General features: G+C 38.0%; 1 protein-coding gene and 3 non-coding genes across 4 annotated transcripts; all 4 read right to left on the minus strand.

Moving 5' to 3' along the window:
* Window positions 1-5,693: 5,693 nt before the first annotated feature.
* Window positions 5,694-18,915, minus strand: LOC131962101 (glycine--tRNA ligase-like). Its single transcript, XM_059327067.1, has 17 exons — window positions 18,639-18,915; window positions 18,120-18,221; window positions 15,548-15,650; window positions 13,950-14,091; window positions 13,496-13,584; window positions 12,051-12,127; window positions 11,810-11,955; window positions 11,569-11,718; window positions 11,304-11,466; window positions 9,749-9,913; window positions 9,558-9,666; window positions 9,306-9,450; window positions 9,113-9,198; window positions 8,873-8,982; window positions 7,992-8,085; window positions 7,698-7,888; window positions 5,694-6,183 (listed from the first exon to the last, which is right to left on the minus strand). The coding sequence occupies exons 1-17, from the start codon at window positions 18,885-18,887 to the stop codon at window positions 6,058-6,060; spliced, it is 2,247 nt and encodes a 748-aa protein (XP_059183050.1). The 5' UTR covers window positions 18,888-18,915; the 3' UTR covers window positions 5,694-6,057.
* LOC131962498 (small nucleolar RNA SNORA84) lies at window positions 13,661-13,795 on the minus strand. The gene has a single exon (XR_009389936.1). It is a non-coding gene; the product is annotated as a small nucleolar RNA SNORA84 (small nucleolar RNA).
* LOC131962497 (small nucleolar RNA SNORA84) lies at window positions 14,270-14,404 on the minus strand. The gene has a single exon (XR_009389935.1). It is a non-coding gene; the product is annotated as a small nucleolar RNA SNORA84 (small nucleolar RNA).
* LOC131962499 (small nucleolar RNA SNORA84) lies at window positions 15,731-15,865 on the minus strand. The gene has a single exon (XR_009389937.1). It is a non-coding gene; the product is annotated as a small nucleolar RNA SNORA84 (small nucleolar RNA).
* Window positions 18,916-20,502: the final 1,587 nt, after the last annotated feature.

The raw sequence follows: 20,502 nt of genomic DNA on the forward strand, positions 1-20,502 counted from the left end.
TAATCGCTGTTTGAGGAATCACAGCTGCAGGGCACAAACACTTCCTCACCCTCCTGTTGATGAAGGGAGTGGTGAGTGTCAGCAGGGTGAGGAATAACCCACACATAAAGAACCAGTACCACCTTAAGACAGGAGGCTAAACACTGGAGCATTCATTTCTTGATCACTGACATCAAACATTGTTGGCCTCTGACATTTCTTTCCTCAAGCAACGTATTTCTGTTGATGAATAATTAAATATGGTCTTGATATTAACTTTGATAGGACACAGATGATCTTTTTCACCGCCTTCAAGTACATCTGGTGCGCTGTCAGACTGCGGGGTCCTTGAATGTTTTATGAACGTGGGTGTAGTTCAGTAAGGAATTGGGATCGCATAATCCTCTCTCTGCATGGGCCTCTTTCACGTTGTTTCCCCAAGATGTGGAGCCTTCGAGGTCCGCCCCACATAAACAATGACATGGTGAATGTTGTGCAGGGACACAGCTCAGAGCGGGATGGAAGACAGTCTGCTGTCCAAATGTCTCACAATGTGTCGCAATACTTTTGTTGTGTGTGTTTTTTTTACTCATAGAGCATGTGCAATATCTAGTTCCTACTATGCAATATCATTCTTTATGTGCAATATACTTACTGCCTCATTTTATTTATGTGTTTATTTTTTACGACATCAGCCATACTTGTTCTGTCCTAAGTGTTTTATTTATGTTTTATCTGTTTATTCTTGTTTATCCCTAATGCAACTTCAGTTGTGGCATTCCCAAATGTGTACAATGACAATAAAATTAAAAAAAAAACTAAAATTTGGAATTTAGAGTTCCACTTATGGAAACTTATTAAATATGATATTAAGTTAATCATCTTCCTTGTCAGTTTTTAGGATGCAGTTAAAAAAAGTTCTCATTTCATTATGAAACTAATGACAAAAAAAAATGCTTCTGATGGTTTTTACACATTTATTTATTGAGGTTGATTCTTCTAGTTTCTTATTAGGGCTCCCCTTGTTTGTTTGTTTGTTTTGGGTTTTTTTTTGTGCCTGTTTTGTTTAATTTCTGATGAAAAATAATTACATTTTTAATTTGCTTAAATAGGAGAGGACTCTGTTCGGGAATAATCTAAAAAATAGGAGAAGCCCGACATGCGTCCTTGCATTTTTTTCAAGTATTTTGTAACTGCATTTTTGTACAAGTAAATAAACAATTAAATATTATAAAATAATGTGGAAAGAAAGACTCAGAGACACTTTACCTGCTTTTAGGACACATAAAAGGCATAAAGGACCTGACTTCTCTTCCTTAGAAGGCTGATCTCTAAATAATCCAAATACCAACTCACAGACACCAGATATTTAAACCAGATGCCTAGCGTGTCTTTTATTGTTAAAATGTGTTCAAAATGGTCAATAAAACACTGTAATTGGACATTTGTGGGTGTTGGATATGCATCTGTAAAAACGTCAAACGACAAGAAAAAATAATTAGTTTGCATGTGCTGCCCCCTGGTGGGACAGATCCGTACTGTCTCGAAGCAAAGTGCCTTATATGTAATGTGGACGCATTTAGAAAGATTATGTAACTTACATCCTGTGTTCTATCCAGGAGTTAATCCCTACCTCAAAATATGCATTCATAATCACATTCACATGTATTAAAATTCAATATCTAATGTCATAACGATGATGCTGTATGAAACATCTTCTTACAGGATTTTTATTTATGACATTAAGAGGAGAGAAGACTAGCTGCTTCGTTTTTATCTACTGATTTCCGTTTTATTGAATTTTACATTTGATAGCTTTAATTCTTTAGATGCAAACAGACCACACAGAACTATAACATGCTGTGCTTTCTCAAATAGAGGCTTCCTGTTTGTTTTTGACTGCAGCAAAGAATTGAGCGTTTCTGAATGCAAGCATAAAGCATTACTATAGCATAAAGATCACAGAATGTGCAGGTAGTGGACAGATCTTTAAGTAAAGCACACACCATATAGGTCTGTCCTTCATAATACTATAATATACACAGCACATATCATTACTTTATGTGTCTGAGAATTCATTTGTTGCTTGTACATTTGATTCAATTATAATGATTATTAATGTAGGAATATACACTCGATTTCATTCTTTATTTTAATTATTATTATTATTATTGTTGTTGTTTTTATTAATTTATCAATTATATATAATTTATTTATTTAGGCTGTCTCTTCTTCGAATCCCTGTGTTTATTTATTTATTTATTTTGTCAAGACATGATGTGGTGGAATGTAACTAATTACATTTACTCAAGTACTGTACTTAAGTATAATTTTAAGGCTCTTGTATTTTACCTGAGCATTTCCATTATATGTAACTTTATACTTCTACTGCACTGCATTTTGAGGCAGCTTGAGTTACTTTTCAGGTCGAGATTTAACACAAATAACATGATACATTTTAAGTGATTAGACATTTAATTTTTTTTAAATTAAACCTCATAACAGTATATTAAGAAGTTAAAAATAAAAAAAACTGCTTACTTATCTATTAAATTCTGTGATTTATTTATGTGTACTTGTTTAATTTAATAAACTGAATAAATAAGTATATATAAAAAATATTATATAGGAGTTATGTGATGTATTGAGCGAAATGTGAGAATATTCATATAAAAATGTAATAAAATACTAATTAAAATACTACTAATAAAATGTGCATGTGAAACTTGGACATTTTGACACATCACAGTATTTAATAATACAAAATAAATAATACCATTAATGATGGCTGAATTCCATTCCACTTGAATGGAACAGAGCCATTGTTAATGTTATTAGCTACGCCTGTGCCTTTCCTACCACGACGAGTAAAAATGTCTGCTGTGAAAAAGGCTTATTGGATCAATGGAAATCATCACAGAAGAGTGAAAGTGATTGAGTCAACAGTCCAACATGTTTCCTGTTTGCAGCACACAAACTTGCTCGTTTAGACAGAGCAAAAACCAGCTGAAGAGACCTTGAGAAACCCGCCATCATCAATCAAATGTCAGCAAATCTTTCTATCAATGAGGGGGTATTAAAATGATTGAAACAGTAAAGGTCACATCTTGTCACTCCTGTAAAATCAGGACGGGTTTTAATAAGGCTGAGATGATGAGATTTGAGCCCTGGGGACATGTGAAGCGTCTGGGATTTATCTCGTGGGAGGAATGATCGACTCCTTGTCTTTACAAAGAGGCATTTCTGCTAAAAGAGTCGGGCGGAGGAGATATCACAGGATAGATTATTTTTGGGGATATCCGAGGGTTTTATGTGACGTTTGTATTAAATCTGCTTTTTCTGCTCTTCAGTTCTAACATCACAAGACTGAGGAGGAACAAAGAGGATCTGAACAAATGCACCTCATCCTTTATTCCTCAGCGGTGTCAGGGAAGCTACTTTAGAGGAATGTTTGGAAGAAGCTGAGCTACAGGAAGGCTGACATGTTGTTTTCTGAGCTGGTGCTGCTTTGAAGAAGTAATTCTAACTTCAGGTCAATGCCTGCAGAGCCAAACAGCTGATAAGTTGGTTATCAAGGATCCTATCTGAAACACTGAAGTGCACAAGTAGAGAGGGGAGTTTGGCACTTTGCAAGGTGCATGTAGAAGAAACAGCATTAGTAACTTTATTGTAAGGCCGCAAATTGAAATAAGTTGGTCTGATATCAAAGTTGATGTGTTTCTTAAGTGTTTCACACTTTCAACATGAAACTTTAAAATGATGTGCTTGCAATGTTGACGCAACTGCAGGAGAAACATACAGATTTAGCCTTTTTACTCACCTTAAGTAAATAAAAAATAAACAGTGTCAAACAAATTTAAAAGGCCACCGGTTTATGCCAGAGCTGCATTAGTTGTTACCAAATCATTTTTTATGTTTCTGTAATGGTAATACACCAGTCATATGCAACATTAGAGACCAATAGCACCAATGTCTGTCTATCTATAAGCTCTTTAACCAAAATTTTAGTTTTAATCTAAAATATAATTATTTTTCATATCCATGAATTTTAAAATTTACTGTTTTACAAAAACTGTAAAAATAGTCAAGCACATTATTTTTTCTTGATTAAGATAAATTATAGTTATTTAGTTGCATTCCTGAACAGAAAAATGAGTTTCAGTGGTTGAATGTTGTGCTTGATTTATTTCTGAGAGAAGCCCAGTGGACCAGCTCAAATCTGGGTATAAAAAGGTGAATGAGTTTGGTTTTGAACAAGCTTTTGAAAGATTTCTAAAATATTTACGTTTTCTTGTTTTTATGACAGGTGGTCTAATAAATTTGTTAAACACTGTATATCAGGTGAATTTCTGTTCTTATAAACATAAATATATAAAATATAAATAATATTAAATATATAAAAACTTTAAATGACCCACATCTGTTTGTCTGTTTTGAAAAACTTTCCTTGGCTTCAGCTCCCTCTAGCATTCCCAGAGTTTCAAGGATCTGTGGGAACCATGTGAAGTTTTGACCCTTTTACCGAAATGCAAACAGGGTCCATTGTGTTGTGATCGCGGCTCTCTCCAGTGGTCTTAATTTGGAGTTTGGATGCAAATGAAGAAAGACTGGAGTCCACATCAGGATATTTACGCTGTGTTACACATGCTAAAGCTGCATACATTTCCCAGAACTTTATAGTCAAATTAACAGCTGAGACTTGACCTCAAGTTTGCCTTTTAATAGGCTGTGTGAATTTTAATTCACTCTTTCATGATGTGTCAAAGCCTCTAATCCCATCTCATTTTGTTCCATCCTTCAGCTGAGCCGCTGTGTTTGGAGCTTTGTGCTCTCATAATAGTGATCACTGCGAAGGGGACCATAGGACAGAGGACAGAGCGCTGCAGGGGCGACGGGTTTTAGTAGACAGAATCACCCTGGTTCCCCTCCACAGAAAGACGTTTTTACACTGTTGCGTTATGCAGAAAATAAGATCTGTGGTGATCAAAAGTTTGATACTTTTTTTTAACAAGACAAAATTTGAAAGCTTATTTTTGCAGCATAAATGCAAAAAAGAAAAGAAAAAATTAAGGTATGAATGAACTACAACACGGTTAGAGGCCTTCAATGTCAGCTGACAATGACGTCTAATGTCTCTGGCAACCTCTGTAGTCTCATTTTGTAGTCTCCTCTAGCAAGCACCTGTTTTAACCGTGGTAAACGCTGATTGGATACGGTTGAGGCGACACAACATAATAGCGCCACTTTTAAAAGAAATAAGCAGAGCAGATTGAGATGGGAGAATCGAGAACAAGAAACTAAAAAAGGGAAGACGATGTTGATGTGTCACGGTAAAAACTGTCGCTGAATAATCAAGTAACTGTCGCAAAACTATTTACGTCACATTCGAACTTCCTTGGTTAGCCGCTACTACAGTACCTGTATGGGAACAGAGGCCGATGGGAACTAACTAGTGGGCGTAGCTAAAACACTCAGCCGCTTTCCAAAAGTACTCAGTGGAAATACGCCTATTGGTTGGAATCAAACCAGGGTCAATACAAAAAGGGCTTTTGGTTTATAGGACGCACACTCTACCCGCTGAGCTACACTGCAAACCAAAACATGAGGATTTCTTAATCTCGTTTTAACCACCGAACTTATTTCATGCGTCTGAACAAAAACCTTTGGGGCAACCGAAGCTTTTAACACCTGATAGAAAACATTACAGTCGTATGCCCGTGTCCAGTAAGTGCTGGTTGTTTTTATTGAAATTGTTAAATATCTCAATCCAATCTGTCTGAAACCTGGAATGGTGGAAGCCTCCTTCCACTGACGACAACAACCTGATTACATTTTCTCCCTTTGAAACATATTGACATGGTCATACATGGATGAAGTGTTGCTCATCTGAGAAACAACAGTCCTGTGCAAGCTTTCCACAACTGTTAGATATGATGAATACATGACATTTTAGTGATTGCAGTGGTGTAGAACACAAGGTGGTGCACCACGTTAGCTTATCACAATACAGTTGCAATATTCTTCCTGGTGATGCAAATGCAACAAGTCTGTGGATTTTCATGGCGTGACGAGTGGACTTTACTCTTCAATCGTGTCCTTCTTGCTGGTCTCCTGTCCTTCAAAGATGGGGTACTTGCTCTCCACTTCTGCCCAGGTCATCGTGCCGTTAGCCAGATCCCGAACAATCACAGGCAACTCGCTGACCTGAGGAGAGGAGAAGAAGCGGTGTTAAATGGTGTGGAGCTACAGCTATAATGCTGCTGGGTTTATCAACTCTTTTTTTCAAAGCTTTCTTATTCTTTGAGCCTTTTAAAATCTTTATGATAAGCTCCTTAGGAGAGAACACTATTCATCTTTCAACAGAACAAAAGTGAAGATGGGAAAAATTGATAAAAACAACAGAATTATAAAGGAGAGATAAATACATAAATATAGTCAACACCCGGGGCAGGTCTTAAAGGGTAACACACGCTGACTACACTGTGTAATGTTTCTTCTTTTGACATTCAAGTTAATCATGACAAAACAATTATTGTAACCGCAATAATACTCTCGTTTCACTGTTCACAAGTTACTCACTGGAATATGTTGAATATAGTTTACCAAAATGTTAAATATATGTCTCAAAGTTTGGATAATCATTTTTTTTAAATATATTTTGGTCCAATTTATTTTAATATTATTACTTGTATATAGTTTTTAAGTTGCTGAAGTACAATAAGTTTACAACATAGTTTCTTTAATTTAGTTTCGTATATTTTTGATATTATTTTATACATACATATTATATAAAATTATATATTCATTTATATATACTTTTTTTTTTAAATAAATCTAACTTTTTACATTTTTTTTTTTTACATTTTCCAGTTGAATGTTGAAGTTCAAGAAAATCCACTGTTATTTATTTCTAGTACTTTAATAATGAATGATGTTTCCAAAGTCATAATCAAGACATAATGGAGCAGCCCAAGGTGCAGTGAAAGAAATCACACTGTTGCTGCAGTTTGTCAGTGTTCAGACCTCGATACACAGAAGAAATATGAAACCTGAAAACATGCTTCTGGTTGTGGTTATGTGCATAAAGTCTGAGTGAAATGTGAGCGGTTTTGTGGTGTGTGTAGACAGCTGTATTGATTCAGCTGTATCAGTGCCATCGGATGTGTGAGAGATGGACTGCTGGAAAACACGGCTCAAATGTGTCCTCTTATCGTTTACACTCCACGTCCGTTTCTACCTTCTTCTGGAGGGTTTGTATCAATCATGTGCACACACAGTAAAGCTTTGTAACATTCACATGTCCTGTAGCTGGTTTTCTTGATAACCAAAAATGTTATCAAGAAAACCATGGAAAATGGCGAGAAATCAGCTATTAAATTAAACTCTTATGAGCTATTTTTGTTGTTATCATTATATTTGTCCAAACAAATGTACCTTTAGTTGTACCAGTTATAAATAATAAAATTTAAAAAATAAAATTAACAAGAAATTGAAGAAAACAAGGGTGGCCTAATCATTTTTTCCATGACTGTATATAAAGTTTCTACATACATCAACTGGAATAAAGGAGCCATCTTTAGATCGTATGTGAATATATTGCATGAACATGCTTAGTGGCAGTCCATAGCTACTAAGGAATTATTGTTTTAGGCGACAGTATTTAATGAAGAAACTATTAGTTAAACTAGAAAAAGGGGGGAAGGGAACTGGTGCTCTACCTCGGCCCTGATCTGCCTCATGGAGTCGCGGTCTCTCAGCGTGGCCGTGTGAGGCGTCTTGTTCACTGTGTCGAAGTCGATGGTGATGCCGAACGCCACTCCGATCTCGTCCGTCCTGGCGTAACGCCTGCCGATGGATCCTGCAGAGTCGTCCACCTTGTGAGACACAGCGTTTTTGGTCATGGCCTCAGCTAAAAAGGGAGAAAGAGAAAAAGTTAACCCCAACAGCACACGTTTTCTTTCCTCCTCAGACCAGAAATAGAACATTTACGTTGTCATTATGTGGCCACTTACATAATTCCCTTACGAAGGGCATGAATTCCTGGTTCTGACTCAGAGGCAGGACGGAGCATTTGTATGGAGCTACAGTAGCAGGGAAGCTAAAGTACTGTGGAAGAGGAAAACAATTATTGCAATGATTCAAAAAACCCGTTCTTGAATGACATGTAGTGTGTAGGCACCAAGTGTTAAATTAGTCATAATTGAGCTCAAACTGAAAATTAAGAAACATGCAAAGAGACATCACACGAGCATTTTTTTCCAGGCAACACTAAAAAGTAATGCACACTACTGGAACATGCCTGTTATTGTAGTTTGTGGATTATGGAGTTAATTAAATTGGTTGTCTGTCAGTTTTGTTGGAAAATTACTTGATGAATTTACTTTTTTGTGCTTATTTTAACATTTTTATCAGACATTAAGGCAGATATGTTTTTTAACTTAGTGTTAGCCTTTGGCTTATTATTATTCTAATATCTGAATCATGCAATCGCTATGACGAATAACTTTATAAACAACAAATTATGGCAACTACAAGCATATTGTAGCCATGTGCATCATTTTTTGAGCTTCTTGCAGTGCTTTTTCTAAACGCTAAGCATGTTTTGTCAAATAGTTGTCATGATTTGTTTCTTAATATGCTTGTGTTGTGTCTATTTCTATGTTTTTTTTCCTAAATTTGCAGTGCCGTCCCAATTTGCCAACTTGCTTAATAAAACTTTGTTTAAATGCAAAATCCCTAAAACCACTGTAAAGTAAGGTTAAATAGTTAATGGTTGAATAAAAACTAAGGGCATAAATTAACTAAGAACGCACTAGAGAGCATATCCAACCATGCTGGATGGCAATTGAGATGGAAATGACATTACACACGTTGATCACGACAATCAGCTTACCGTTCTTTGTTCATCACCTTCTCTGACATGGAATGTGTGCTCAAAGATGGTGTACATGATCCTCCCGATGCCAAAGGAGGGCTCGATTACATTGGGAACAACTTCCTCCACTGTGGGTGACAAAGACAGACAGAAAATGTGTGTTTATATGATGGGATTAACTTCCAATGTAGTCCCAAGATGTTAAAAGACAAGAAAAAATGCTGCATAAAACTAAATAGTTAAATGAATACATCTCACCATGCAGAGTCTTCTGGAATCGCTTCACACTGACCATGTCCTTTGTGAGTTTAAAGGTTTTGCCTTCTGACTCGATGGTGAACTCTCTGTGGAGTAAAATAAAACATCAGCTGCACTGGCAATAACAAACCCACAGCAGCTTCAATAGAGACCCGTACATACTGTAGTATGCTGTGCGGTAAACAGCACTCACCCAGCCTCGTTCAGCAGCTGCTCCTGTTCTGTAATGAAGCACTCGTCACACACAGACAGATACTCCATGGCTATCTTAGCATCCTTCTTATACGCCTTCCCAATGGCTCCTTTGTTGGGCTCGAACTGGACGACATTTACAACTTTGTGTGGAGAAGTTAAGGAGAATAACAAGTGCTTACAATGTTCTTTGTTGTTTGATGAAGCAAAGATTTTCTACTGCAGTGTTTATTGCAGCTACAGTTTAAGGATATGGGTTCTTTTAGAGGCTTCTCAGCGACCAAAGGGACCTTTGTAGCTCGCGCATGGCATTGCAGATCAAAGCAAGAGCGGTCAGCACACCCCACGATTTCGATCCAGCCCTGCGAGGGACAAACATTCACTTTGAGATCAAGTTTGTGGACTCCCTGATGAGCCAAAAGGAAACGCTGCAGTGGAACTTACATAGGAGGTTTTGGCTTCGGCATCCCAGCAGTCACAGGCGTAGTGAGCCATCTCGTTGTCCATGTGCTGCCGGAAACGCAGCTTGTCTTTGGCAATACCGACTTTAGTAAGGTAGAGGTAGATCCTCCCGATGAAATATCCCAGGACGGAGTTATTGATCACTCCCTGAAATCAGACAGAAGGATCAATGAGTCAGTACGTTTACAACTTGAAAAAAAAAAAAAAAAAAAAAGAATTATTGGCTTAGTCTGATTGAACTGAAGTGCATGTAAGTCCGACATTAGTCGGAGTTCTCCGAGGACGATTGGGACACCCAGATAATGTGCTTGGAATAGGATTTTCGCCAGCATGTATGACAAGAAAACGCATGCGCACATGATCAGCATGCTCCAAACGCCGCACTGGCGTATGACCCCGGAACAAAAGCATTCAAGAAAGCCGGTCGCAGTTGCCGGTCACATTAAACCAGGCATGTCCACACTATTCCACAAAGGGCCGTGTGACTGCAGGTTTTCGTTCCAACCAAGTAGCAGCACACCAGACTTGACTCAGTTAATCAACTGATCTCAGTCTTCAGACAGTTGATTGGTCAAACTGTGTGCTTTTGCTTGGTTGAAACGAAAACCTGCAGCCACACGGCCCTTTGTGGAATAGTTTGGACATGCCTGCATTAGCCGGTCAGTAGCGATGGCACAAAGTGTAGAACTGAGGTCAAGCGGAAAGGGGGGCCATAATAACCCGCTGAAACGACGTATATCGCCACCCAGTGTTGAGGAGGAGGAAACGTTCCCGTCAGTTATTCGATTTTCTCAGTTGCATGTAAACTGTGACGAGGACAGAAGTCTGATTAGACGCCAATATCGATTTTTAAGCATAGCTCAATTAAACTGAGTGAATCATGAGAAAAATCATCCAAGTCCTTTTAAACAGTAGTGTGACTTGCGTTATAAGAGCATATATTATCTGGGATTCCAGTATACAAAAATCATGATTCATCATGGTGTAAGTTGTAATTTTCTAGTCATAAAAGCAGGAAAAGTTAATCCTCTGAATCCGACAACCCGCCAGTGGGTTTGAAAGTAAATTTAAGACCAAAATTACAGAGTAGAAACTTCTAAAACTGACAAGTGACTTTAAGATTTTCCTATTTTTTTATTTTTTATTTCCAACGATCATGGAATGAATCATGCAACGAATGATTCCCTTTGAAAAAGTGACAAATTAAGCTTGAAAAAGTCATATTTCATAAAAATTATAATTCTACATTTGCCAAAAAGAAACGGTTGCAGAAGCACAAACCAGATCCTTTAAAAATAATAATAGAGGTGAAGGATTTACATATTGCAATAAAAATGAGGCCAGTGAGTAAAATCTGAGAGTTAAAAAGCAACTTTCTGAGCTTATGTTACCGAGTGAAATAAACCGATGAATACCTCTGCAACACTGGTTACATATCCATATTACTCAAGATAATATTTATCACAAGTTTCCTTCTAAAAGCACAAATAATAATCTCTAATACTTTGCCATAGTATTTAGATATAGTGATTCCCACCTGCTCCACAGCGTCACCCAGCCTCATGATTTGTGCAGACTGGCCGCTGGTCTGAGCCTTGGAGGAGTATAGCGTGATATCCAGGTCGGCTAAGTTGGAGAATTTAGGGTGGACCTTCTCATTTGGATCCACAAAGTGCTCGATCTCAGCCATGGTGAACTCTCTGTGTGGAAACGTGGAGCAATTATATTCCTGTTTAACGTCATGAGTCACATCTCTACAGGTAAGGACACATACGAAACTAATGATGAGGTGCATCTCTCACCTAACACGAATGAGTCCAGAGCGAGGAGAGATTTCGTTCCTGAAGGAGTTTCCTATTTGAGCAGCAGCAAAGGGCAGTTTTCCCTGGTTAAACTCCAAGAGACGCTTGAAGTTGAGGAAGATTCCCTGAGCGGTTTCAGGCCTCAGATAGCTGCAGAGTTTAATTGAAATCAGTCACTCAACAATCATACAAATGCAACATCAAAAGGAAAAATCCTCCACAGTTTTTTGCTTCATTTTACCCCGGCATGTTCCCCCCTGGTCCGATGGACGTCTGAAACATCAGGTTGAAGGAGATGGGAGGTGTGAGGTCATTTCCTGTGGTGGGTGACTTGACGTTGTATTTCACAAAGAGGTCGGTCAGCTCTTGCTGGGTGTAGTTGTCCATCTGGAAATAACAGCAGAGTCAGAGAATCCTTTAAACCCCTGTCAGAAACAGCTTTTCCACAAAAAAGCATTTAGTCTCAGTTAACACACACACACCTGAGTGGTGACTTCCTCCATCTCAGCCTTCTTCTCCGCTGAACATTTCTTATCAGACATCAGCTTCTGGAGGTGGGCTGCAGGACACAGAAACATGAAAACAATGCTTTCACAAACAGGTGTGATACTATCAAAAAAATCGAAATCAATTAGAAACAAATTAGAAACAATTAACCTCAATTTCATTGATTATTCTACCTAAAGTGTGAAAATGAGATAGATTCCCTTCACATCACGTTAACCTATTTGCATCCCTCTGCAAATAGTTCCCTTTGATGTCCGTTGAGGACAAAAATGTCCACGTGAAAAGAAATGTCATAACATTAAACATTTTCCCCTTTCCCTGAATGAAATATTTCAACCCACATCAGTCCTAAATAATTTTCATTACTACCAAATATTAGTTCACTGGGTTTCAAAGGGACATTTTGTCCTCAAGGCTCTAAGTGTTATATTTTGGCTTAACAGTTTATTATAGACTTATTATAAGAACTGGGGTCTTAAATTCTACAGTAAAAGAAAGCAAGTCACACCCTCACCAAAATCTATGCCACGTGCATTAACACAGCCAAAATAATGTAAAAATGTAAAGGAAAAAATGTTCCTAGTGATGCAAGGGTTGAAGTAGGCCTGAGATTTCAAAAAGTCACTTGACATGTCTCCTGTCCAAGATATTACACAACATGACTTGACAGATTTTCATTATCATTTCATGACATAATTTTATGGCATTTTTAAAAAGATGTTGTGTTATTTTTCCCTTTCCCCGAGTAAAATCTTTTCACTATCACTGGCAAATATTTGTTTACTGGGTTTTAATGTAAAGTGTCTAAGTGTTTGAGGTATAATACTCTAAAGAAAAAGAAAAGAAAGTAAGTCACACCCTCACCAAAATCTATGCCACGTGCATTAACACATTCAAAACGATGCACAAGGGTTAAAGTAGGCCTGGTATGTCACAATGTCACTTAACACATCTCATAAATTACATACATCGACAGATTTTCCTTATACTTTCATTACATAACATTTTCAAGTTTCATTATGTCATCTGAGCTAATTTGCCTCCAAGTCTTGCAGGAACTGACACGTTCTCCCTATACATCTTTTTTTTCTCCCGCCAGCATTTTGGCCCAGCTCCAGTCTCTGTGATCCTGGCAGCCTGCATTGCCACGAAAGCCCTGTGTGATTTCTGCTGGTCCAGCCACTTCCACTCTCCCTCAGGCACAACAGTGATACTCAGACCTCTGCCAACCAGCAGCCGCCGCTGACAACACAAGTTTGGGTCGCCTCCATCCCATCCTCTGCAATTTTTTCATGTGCATTATTCATGGGATTCTGCTGAGAACTTCACTGGAGTTGTTTTTAGGACGAGTTTGTACGGAGCCCAAAGTCTCTAAATAGACACACACACACACACACAGCCAGGTGATAAAAAGGCTTACCTTTGAGGAGGTGATCGGCCCTGAAGCATTCGCCATTCTTGACATCTTTCACCATGTAGTCAGCAAATTTGTCCACATGTCCTGATGTCCTGAATAACAAACAAAACACCTGACTTTTAAAGATGCTTTAAAAAGTAAAGTTATTCATATTTAATTCTATCCAATCAGTGTATCTGCAACCGGGCTATGGAAGGCTGCTATAGAGGCAGCTTCCATGCATAAAATCGCAGAATCAATATGCGCCTGTTTACAAAACCCCACAAATCAGCACTTTGGAGCTGGCTGTAGGAACCACAAGGCACAACTTCTAAATCCTCATTTTAATATACATAAGCAATAACAAAATACTGTTTAACACCCCTAGAAGGCATGATATGAACAGCGATAACTTGAACTAATTCTTACACATCAAACACTTTTGAATCAGCAGACAGAAGCATTAAAGGACGCCTACTTGAGGACGGGCTCGGGGGTCAGCATGGTGCAGTCGATCTCCAGGATCTGCTCCTCCTGGATGAAGTGCTGCCTCCAGGCCTGCAGGATGTTGTTCTTCAGAGCGCAGCCCACAGGGCCGAAGTCGTACAGGCCGCTCACACCTGCAGAGAATTACTGCATGTTAGCATAATGATTAAAGACTACGGCTCTGCTCAACTTAGTTTTAGTACAAGGACCTTTTTCCAGCTTTGTTGTATCCCACTGTGCAGAGCACCTGCTGCATTGTCAGCTAATCACCACAGATTAGCCACAATGCATCAATATTTATTTCGTGCCAAACAATGTTTCTGCAACCGGGCTATGGAAGGCTGCTATAGTGGCAGCTTCCATGCATAAAATCGCAGAATCAATATGCGCCTGTTTATAAAACCCCACAGCTCAGCACTTTAGAGCTGGCTGTAGGAACCACAAGGCAGCAGTTTCTCACATTATCAACAATAAAATACATATAAACAATGACCAGAAATATTAAAAACAATTTAAACACCTATAGAAGACATGGTAATGACTTTTGATGTAATTCTCACTAGAGCCTGACAGACATTATCAGCCGAAATTGGCCTATCAAAGGCATATTTGTATCGGTATGTATGCCGTTATGTAAACTTTTTTGCAAAATATTTAATGCAGACGATGTTGCTTTGGGTTATAGAATTGGCTGAGAATGTAATACAATGTTTATATAATGTGTAGCAATGTTAAATATTATTAAATAAAGTTTTATGTTTGAGAAAGTAGCTCTCTGGGTAAATTTGCAGAGTGATGACAAATCGGTACATAATCCACATAAAAAAGGTCTATTTTCATTCCAGCTCAATAAATTACTATATCGGTTATCAATTAATTTTCCGCTACTAAAATCAGTATCGGCATTGGTCTCAAAAATCCCATATCAGTCTGGCTCTAATTCTCACATCTTATTATGACAAAAACATATTTGCATCAGCGAACAAAAGCACTACAGGGCAACTACTTGAGGAAAGGCTCGCATCACTCATAATGCTGTGTGACAGCATAGTAGAGTTTGAGGATGAATTTTAAGTCTGAGTATTAAAATGTGTGCTTGATCTTTAGGAACACTCTTCTATGACACTACTAGCTTTCAGAGCTGGACACTTGCTCGATCCTTTTATTGGCAACCAAACATGGGAACATCTGCACTGTGTCAATTATAGGCTTTGGCTTAGTTTCGCATGCAATTTATTAAAATCAGGGACCAAGAAAAATAGTTGGGTTGCTGTTTAAAGTGGCTTGACTATTTAAAATGGCTGATTTGTGCAGGATGTTCCAGTGTGTTAATGTTGTAATGTGATAGTGTTAATTCATTTTGACCAATCAGCTGCCTGCAGTGTTTTCTTCTAGTATCGTCTCAGCTCGCTTGGAACCTCAACTTAGTTGGTACAAAAAGAGCACCAGATACTATATATAACTTTTGTTAAAACTAAATGGAGCAGCACAGTCAACTGTACCACATGCTAGAAATACAGCATATGTGGGGAGTGAATTACTCGCCAACCAAAACCTTTATTTTCCTAACATTAGCTTTCAGATTCTTACCTCCATAGATGGCAAAGGCCTGGTCGTAGAAGAATCGCCTCTTGAGTGTATCCTCCATCTTGGTTCTGTCAACAATGTCGTCTTTGGGTTGTAATGACAGTTCCTGCAATCACAATTAAATTAAAACCATTGTCCACAGGTCCTAGGAAAAAATAATGTTATTAACATTTAATTTATGCCAAACAATGTTTCTGCAACCGGGCTATGGAAGGCTGCTATAGAGGCAGCTTCCATGCATAAAATCACAGAATCAATGTGTGCCTGTTTATAAAAACCCACAGTTAAGCACTTTGGAGCTGGCTGTAGGAACCACAAGGCAGCAGTTTCTCACATTATCAACAATAAAATACATATAAACAATGATCAAAAAACATTTAAACAACGATAGAAGACATGATAATGACTTTTGGTCTGATTTTCTCATCTTATTATGATAAAAACAAAACCTGTCTATCAACCTACTTGAGGAATGGCTCAACTAATACTGAGGAGTTATAAAGCAAGTTTAAGAGTTGAGTTGAGTTTAAGGAGGATCAATTTTGAAAGTCTGAGAATAGAAATTCATTCTTGGTCTATGGTTATACTTCTTTATGACACTTCTATCTAATTGAGCTTTAAACCTCATCTCACAGTTTACATTTACCAAACATAGCTGTCTCAGGTGTCATTATGTGACCTGTATGTGGAACTTCTGTTACATGATACAAGGCCGTCTTACACGTGGTGTGATAGTAAGCCCCGTCTGGGAGTCTATGAGATGTGGTTGAAAGCTCTGAGCACTAGTAAGTGAACCTTCAGGCTTAAATAATTAAGTTTTTATTAATCTAGCAATCTCTCTAAACTTTTACAACCATGCCTTACATCAAGGTCACCATGGTCATCTGACCCGTTGCAAATGTTGTTGCAAGATTAAAGATGAACCACAGAGGAAATCTCACCTTTGCAGTTTTAGCTTCTTAATGTCTATAAACACATATTTATTCTCTGGCTTTTAACTTACTATCAGAGTTGACTTTCTGTATTATTGTCCTTTTGTCTTGTTCTTACCGTGTTGTTTTAATGGTTTGGTTTATAAATCTATTTGGTCTAGATCAGATGTTACATATACAGGTGCATCTCAATAAATTAGAATATCATAGAAAAGTTAATGTCAGTAATTAAATTCAAAAAGTGGAAATAACACATTATATAGGTCCATTACACACAGAATGAAACAGTTCATGTCTTAATTTATCTAATTTCTTCTAATTATAATGATTATGGCTTACATTTAATGAAGACCTAAAATTCAGTGTCTCAAAATATTTGAATATTACAAAAGACCAATTTTAAAAAGTATGTTTAATATGTAAATGTTGGCCTCTGAAAAGTATGTCCATCTATATGCACTCAATACTTGGTTGGGGCTGTTTGACTTGAACTACTGGAAATTGACTTTTCCATGATATTCTAATGTATTGAGATGCACCTATTATGTTTTGAATAAGTTCCAGGTTTGATACAAAACATCTAAATTGAGCAAATCTGCCCTGCTGTCAAACACCTGCATCTCAAGCCAGCACCCATTCCCCAGTCTCCTTGTCAACATGGTGGGTTGATGAATGAACAAAAAAAGTGTTGGCACACTCCCCAAATTTTAATGAAAGTACATCAATATTTGCAGGACAGCCTGGTTGGGAGAGCTGACAAGTGTGGTGGTGAATATGCATCTATAATCCTATTTCTCATTTCTGTTATTCACACAACAGATCATGCCAGGCCTGGCAGAGAATTCACAAGGTTGTATTGCTGTCCACAACCCTGTCAACTTATGGATTAGTTAATTTAATCAACTGCAGAGTTGTGGAGTCAGACTCAATTCACAAATTTGATCACTTCAAACTTGACAAAATCAAAAAGACTTGCAAATACACTTGGACTTAATCACAAATGACTCTGGACTTCACTGGGATTTGATGAATTCCCTGAAGCCCAAAGATTTAAAGATATGTTATTTAAAAAGTGTACCACAAATGAATTAATGTCCCTTCTGTTCCTGCATCAACTAATGTTTTAACATGGTTTATTACCAGCAAATTGAAACATAATTTCCCAGATCCAACAGCAAACAACCAAGTTGCAAATGAAAACCATGCAAAAACTAAATAGAGAAAAAAAAACCCATTAATGATTCTTTGTAAATGTAATGTATTACAACTATGTTGTTAAAACACTATTACAGTTAGTAAACAGTGCATTATGCTCACTTAGGGCTCAAACATTGATTATGGACTTGAGTGCAAAGACTGGAAACTTACTTGTGACCGGCAAAACAATGACTTGGTCCCACCTCTAATAGACAAATCTGTCCATTATATACAATGTTTCTCTGCCAAGAATCATGCAAAAGTACCGGTTTAAATGAGATCGTAAAATAAGTCATTCTGCATGGAAAAAGCATGAAAGTAATGACTAACTGTGGAAAGAAATCTTGGTAGACTAAGACCATAAGCTCCATTTGAGGTTAATATACTAAACTGACTCAATTAGATTAAAGTAGTTGCATTCAGGTGCACAGTTTGACTGCACTCACCTTGGCCTCCAGAGTTCTCTTCCTTGCTTTCAGTTCAGCCACAGCTTTAGTGACATCCACATCAGGAGCTCCATCCTGTTTCAATTGGCGCACAAGGTCCCCCTAAAAACAGAGAGGTGTCTTCAGACCGGCGAACAGAAAAACATCTGAGCCAGCTACAACCACACTTCAACCCGAGTGTGGTCATGTTTACAAAGCGGCCAGCTGACTGTTGTTTTGCTTTTTTTATGTAGCAGCATTAACTTAGCATTTTTCAATGAACCCCACCCTGCTTACAGATGTCTGCAAATGCAGCTGCAGCCCATTGAAACGTGGCAAAGAGCGCAGACATGACTGCCAGCTAGCGTTAGCAGCAAGCTAACAAGCAATGGCTGCGCTCTTTCATTGACAGCTTCTTCAGCTGCCGGTTAGCCGGTTAGCCGGGCAAGCTAACACCAAGTCAGAGGCAATAAATCAGATATCTAACCCTAAACAAACCCAGTTAGTGCGTATCAGTACATGTGAAATAACAAGTGTTACCTGTTCTTTGACTGCGAGCCTCAAAGGGGCGAGAATCTCTTCAATGTTTCCGTCCATGGTTTGTCCTTCCGCCAGCTGCAGCCACAGGCTATGCTTCTTCTTCTTACACAGGCGGAGCGACGTTGAAAACGGCCTGTTTATGGGCGGGTAGCGGAGCGACTGCCGAACGAACCGGACCGTGGACACCGAGCAGAAGGCGGAAATCTCAGTGCTGGTCCTCAGCAGTGCTGATGCTGCGCTGCGAAGCATGGACCAAAAGAATGATGAAATCTCCGGACGGACGTAAACACAGCTTCCGCTCCGGCCCAGCACTTTCACCACGACACCGGCACAGGCTGCTGACGGCGGAGCGGCAGATTCGTCAAACACAGCAAATGAAATAATATACTTTTTTTTATTATTATTGTAATGACCCGATTGCTACTCAAAAAAAGATGCCAGTAGTATGATGAGATCCCGTTTATAATGTTTTACGCGGACAAATGAAATGTCCAGTTTCCGTATATCAATTAACTTTATTGTAACATTTCCAAACAAAGGTATACTTCTTTCTTAAACAAATAGTTATATTTCCAACTTATACATCACATTTCTGCATATAGTTTACTTAAGTAAATGTAGCAAACAGTGTCAAAATATTCTGTTACAAGTAAATATCCTGCATTTAAAATCTCACTTGCATAAAAATACAAAATTATGATCATAAAAATAAACTTAACACACCAAAAGTGAAAACACAAATTTTGCAAATTTTTAGGAATTTGAATGAATGTAAAAAATGATTAATGGAACTTTTAGTGTTCATTTTCATCATAGCGTGCAAGACACAGTGATATTTATTCCCCTTTTTTAAAAGAATTCAATTGTGCTCAGTCTTGGTTTATATTTAAAGGTAGGGCACAATGCAGCAGCAGCCCTTTAATGTTGATTTTTACTTTTCACCACTAGCTGGCGCACAGTGTTCATCTTTCCGAGAGGCCCTACAGGGAAGCATTTGGCACTTGATCAAGACACAAAACCTCCAAATGCTGTAAGAGTCTGTATTGGCAGAGTCCTGCTCTCAAAGCATGTATATAATGTGTAATGTGTATATAATGTGTATATAGGTAATATTTTTGATTACGAATGTGTTTCCTACGTAGAACACAGAATGACTTGATATTCAAAGATTTGTCTTTCTTTTTTTCTGGAGTTATTAAACTTTCATCATTCGAAAGAAGGTGAAAGCTCTACCAATACTTCATTTGAGCAAGAAGGTCGAAGCAAGCTTTGTGGGCAGGCTTAGGCACACACAGCAAGCTCACCTTATAACATCCCTGCAGCTCATTTTTACCCTAAATTATTGTTTTAAATAAAACTGCAGATGGGTAGCCCAATGACAAAAATGTTGAACTTTTATTGCCCAGTGCCAAGGCTGGGCAACTGGCACCTTAAGAGGAAAGGTGCAGTAAGATGATATTTTATTATATTTTAGCCAACAAAAAAAGAAATGCCCACCTTAAAGAAAATGTATATCAGTTTAAGTGTAGACTATGTTTAGAATGAAGGTGTTTTGCTGTCTTAAAAACCACCAGACTCCACTGACTAAAACAGTAATTTTACCTTGCAGAACAAAGGATTTGCTGCTCTATGGCCTCCTCAATCATTTAATTTGCTTGTATTATTGTGTGACTTGTGCGTTTTAAAGGGTAAGTTCAGAGGCAAAATATTCTAAACACAGCATAAGTTAAACTGATATTGATGTCTTTAGGTAGGTCTTTTTTAGGAGGATAAAATACATTTGCCCCTTGCTGCCCCCTTTCCACAGTTGCACATTGCTTAGCTTCTCTGCTTCTCCAAACTGGGGCGTGCCCAGCACCATAGG

This window comes from Centropristis striata, chromosome 23, assembly GCF_030273125.1.
Source record: "Centropristis striata isolate RG_2023a ecotype Rhode Island chromosome 23, C.striata_1.0, whole genome shotgun sequence".
Lineage (NCBI taxonomy): Eukaryota > Metazoa > Chordata > Actinopteri > Perciformes > Serranidae > Centropristis > Centropristis striata.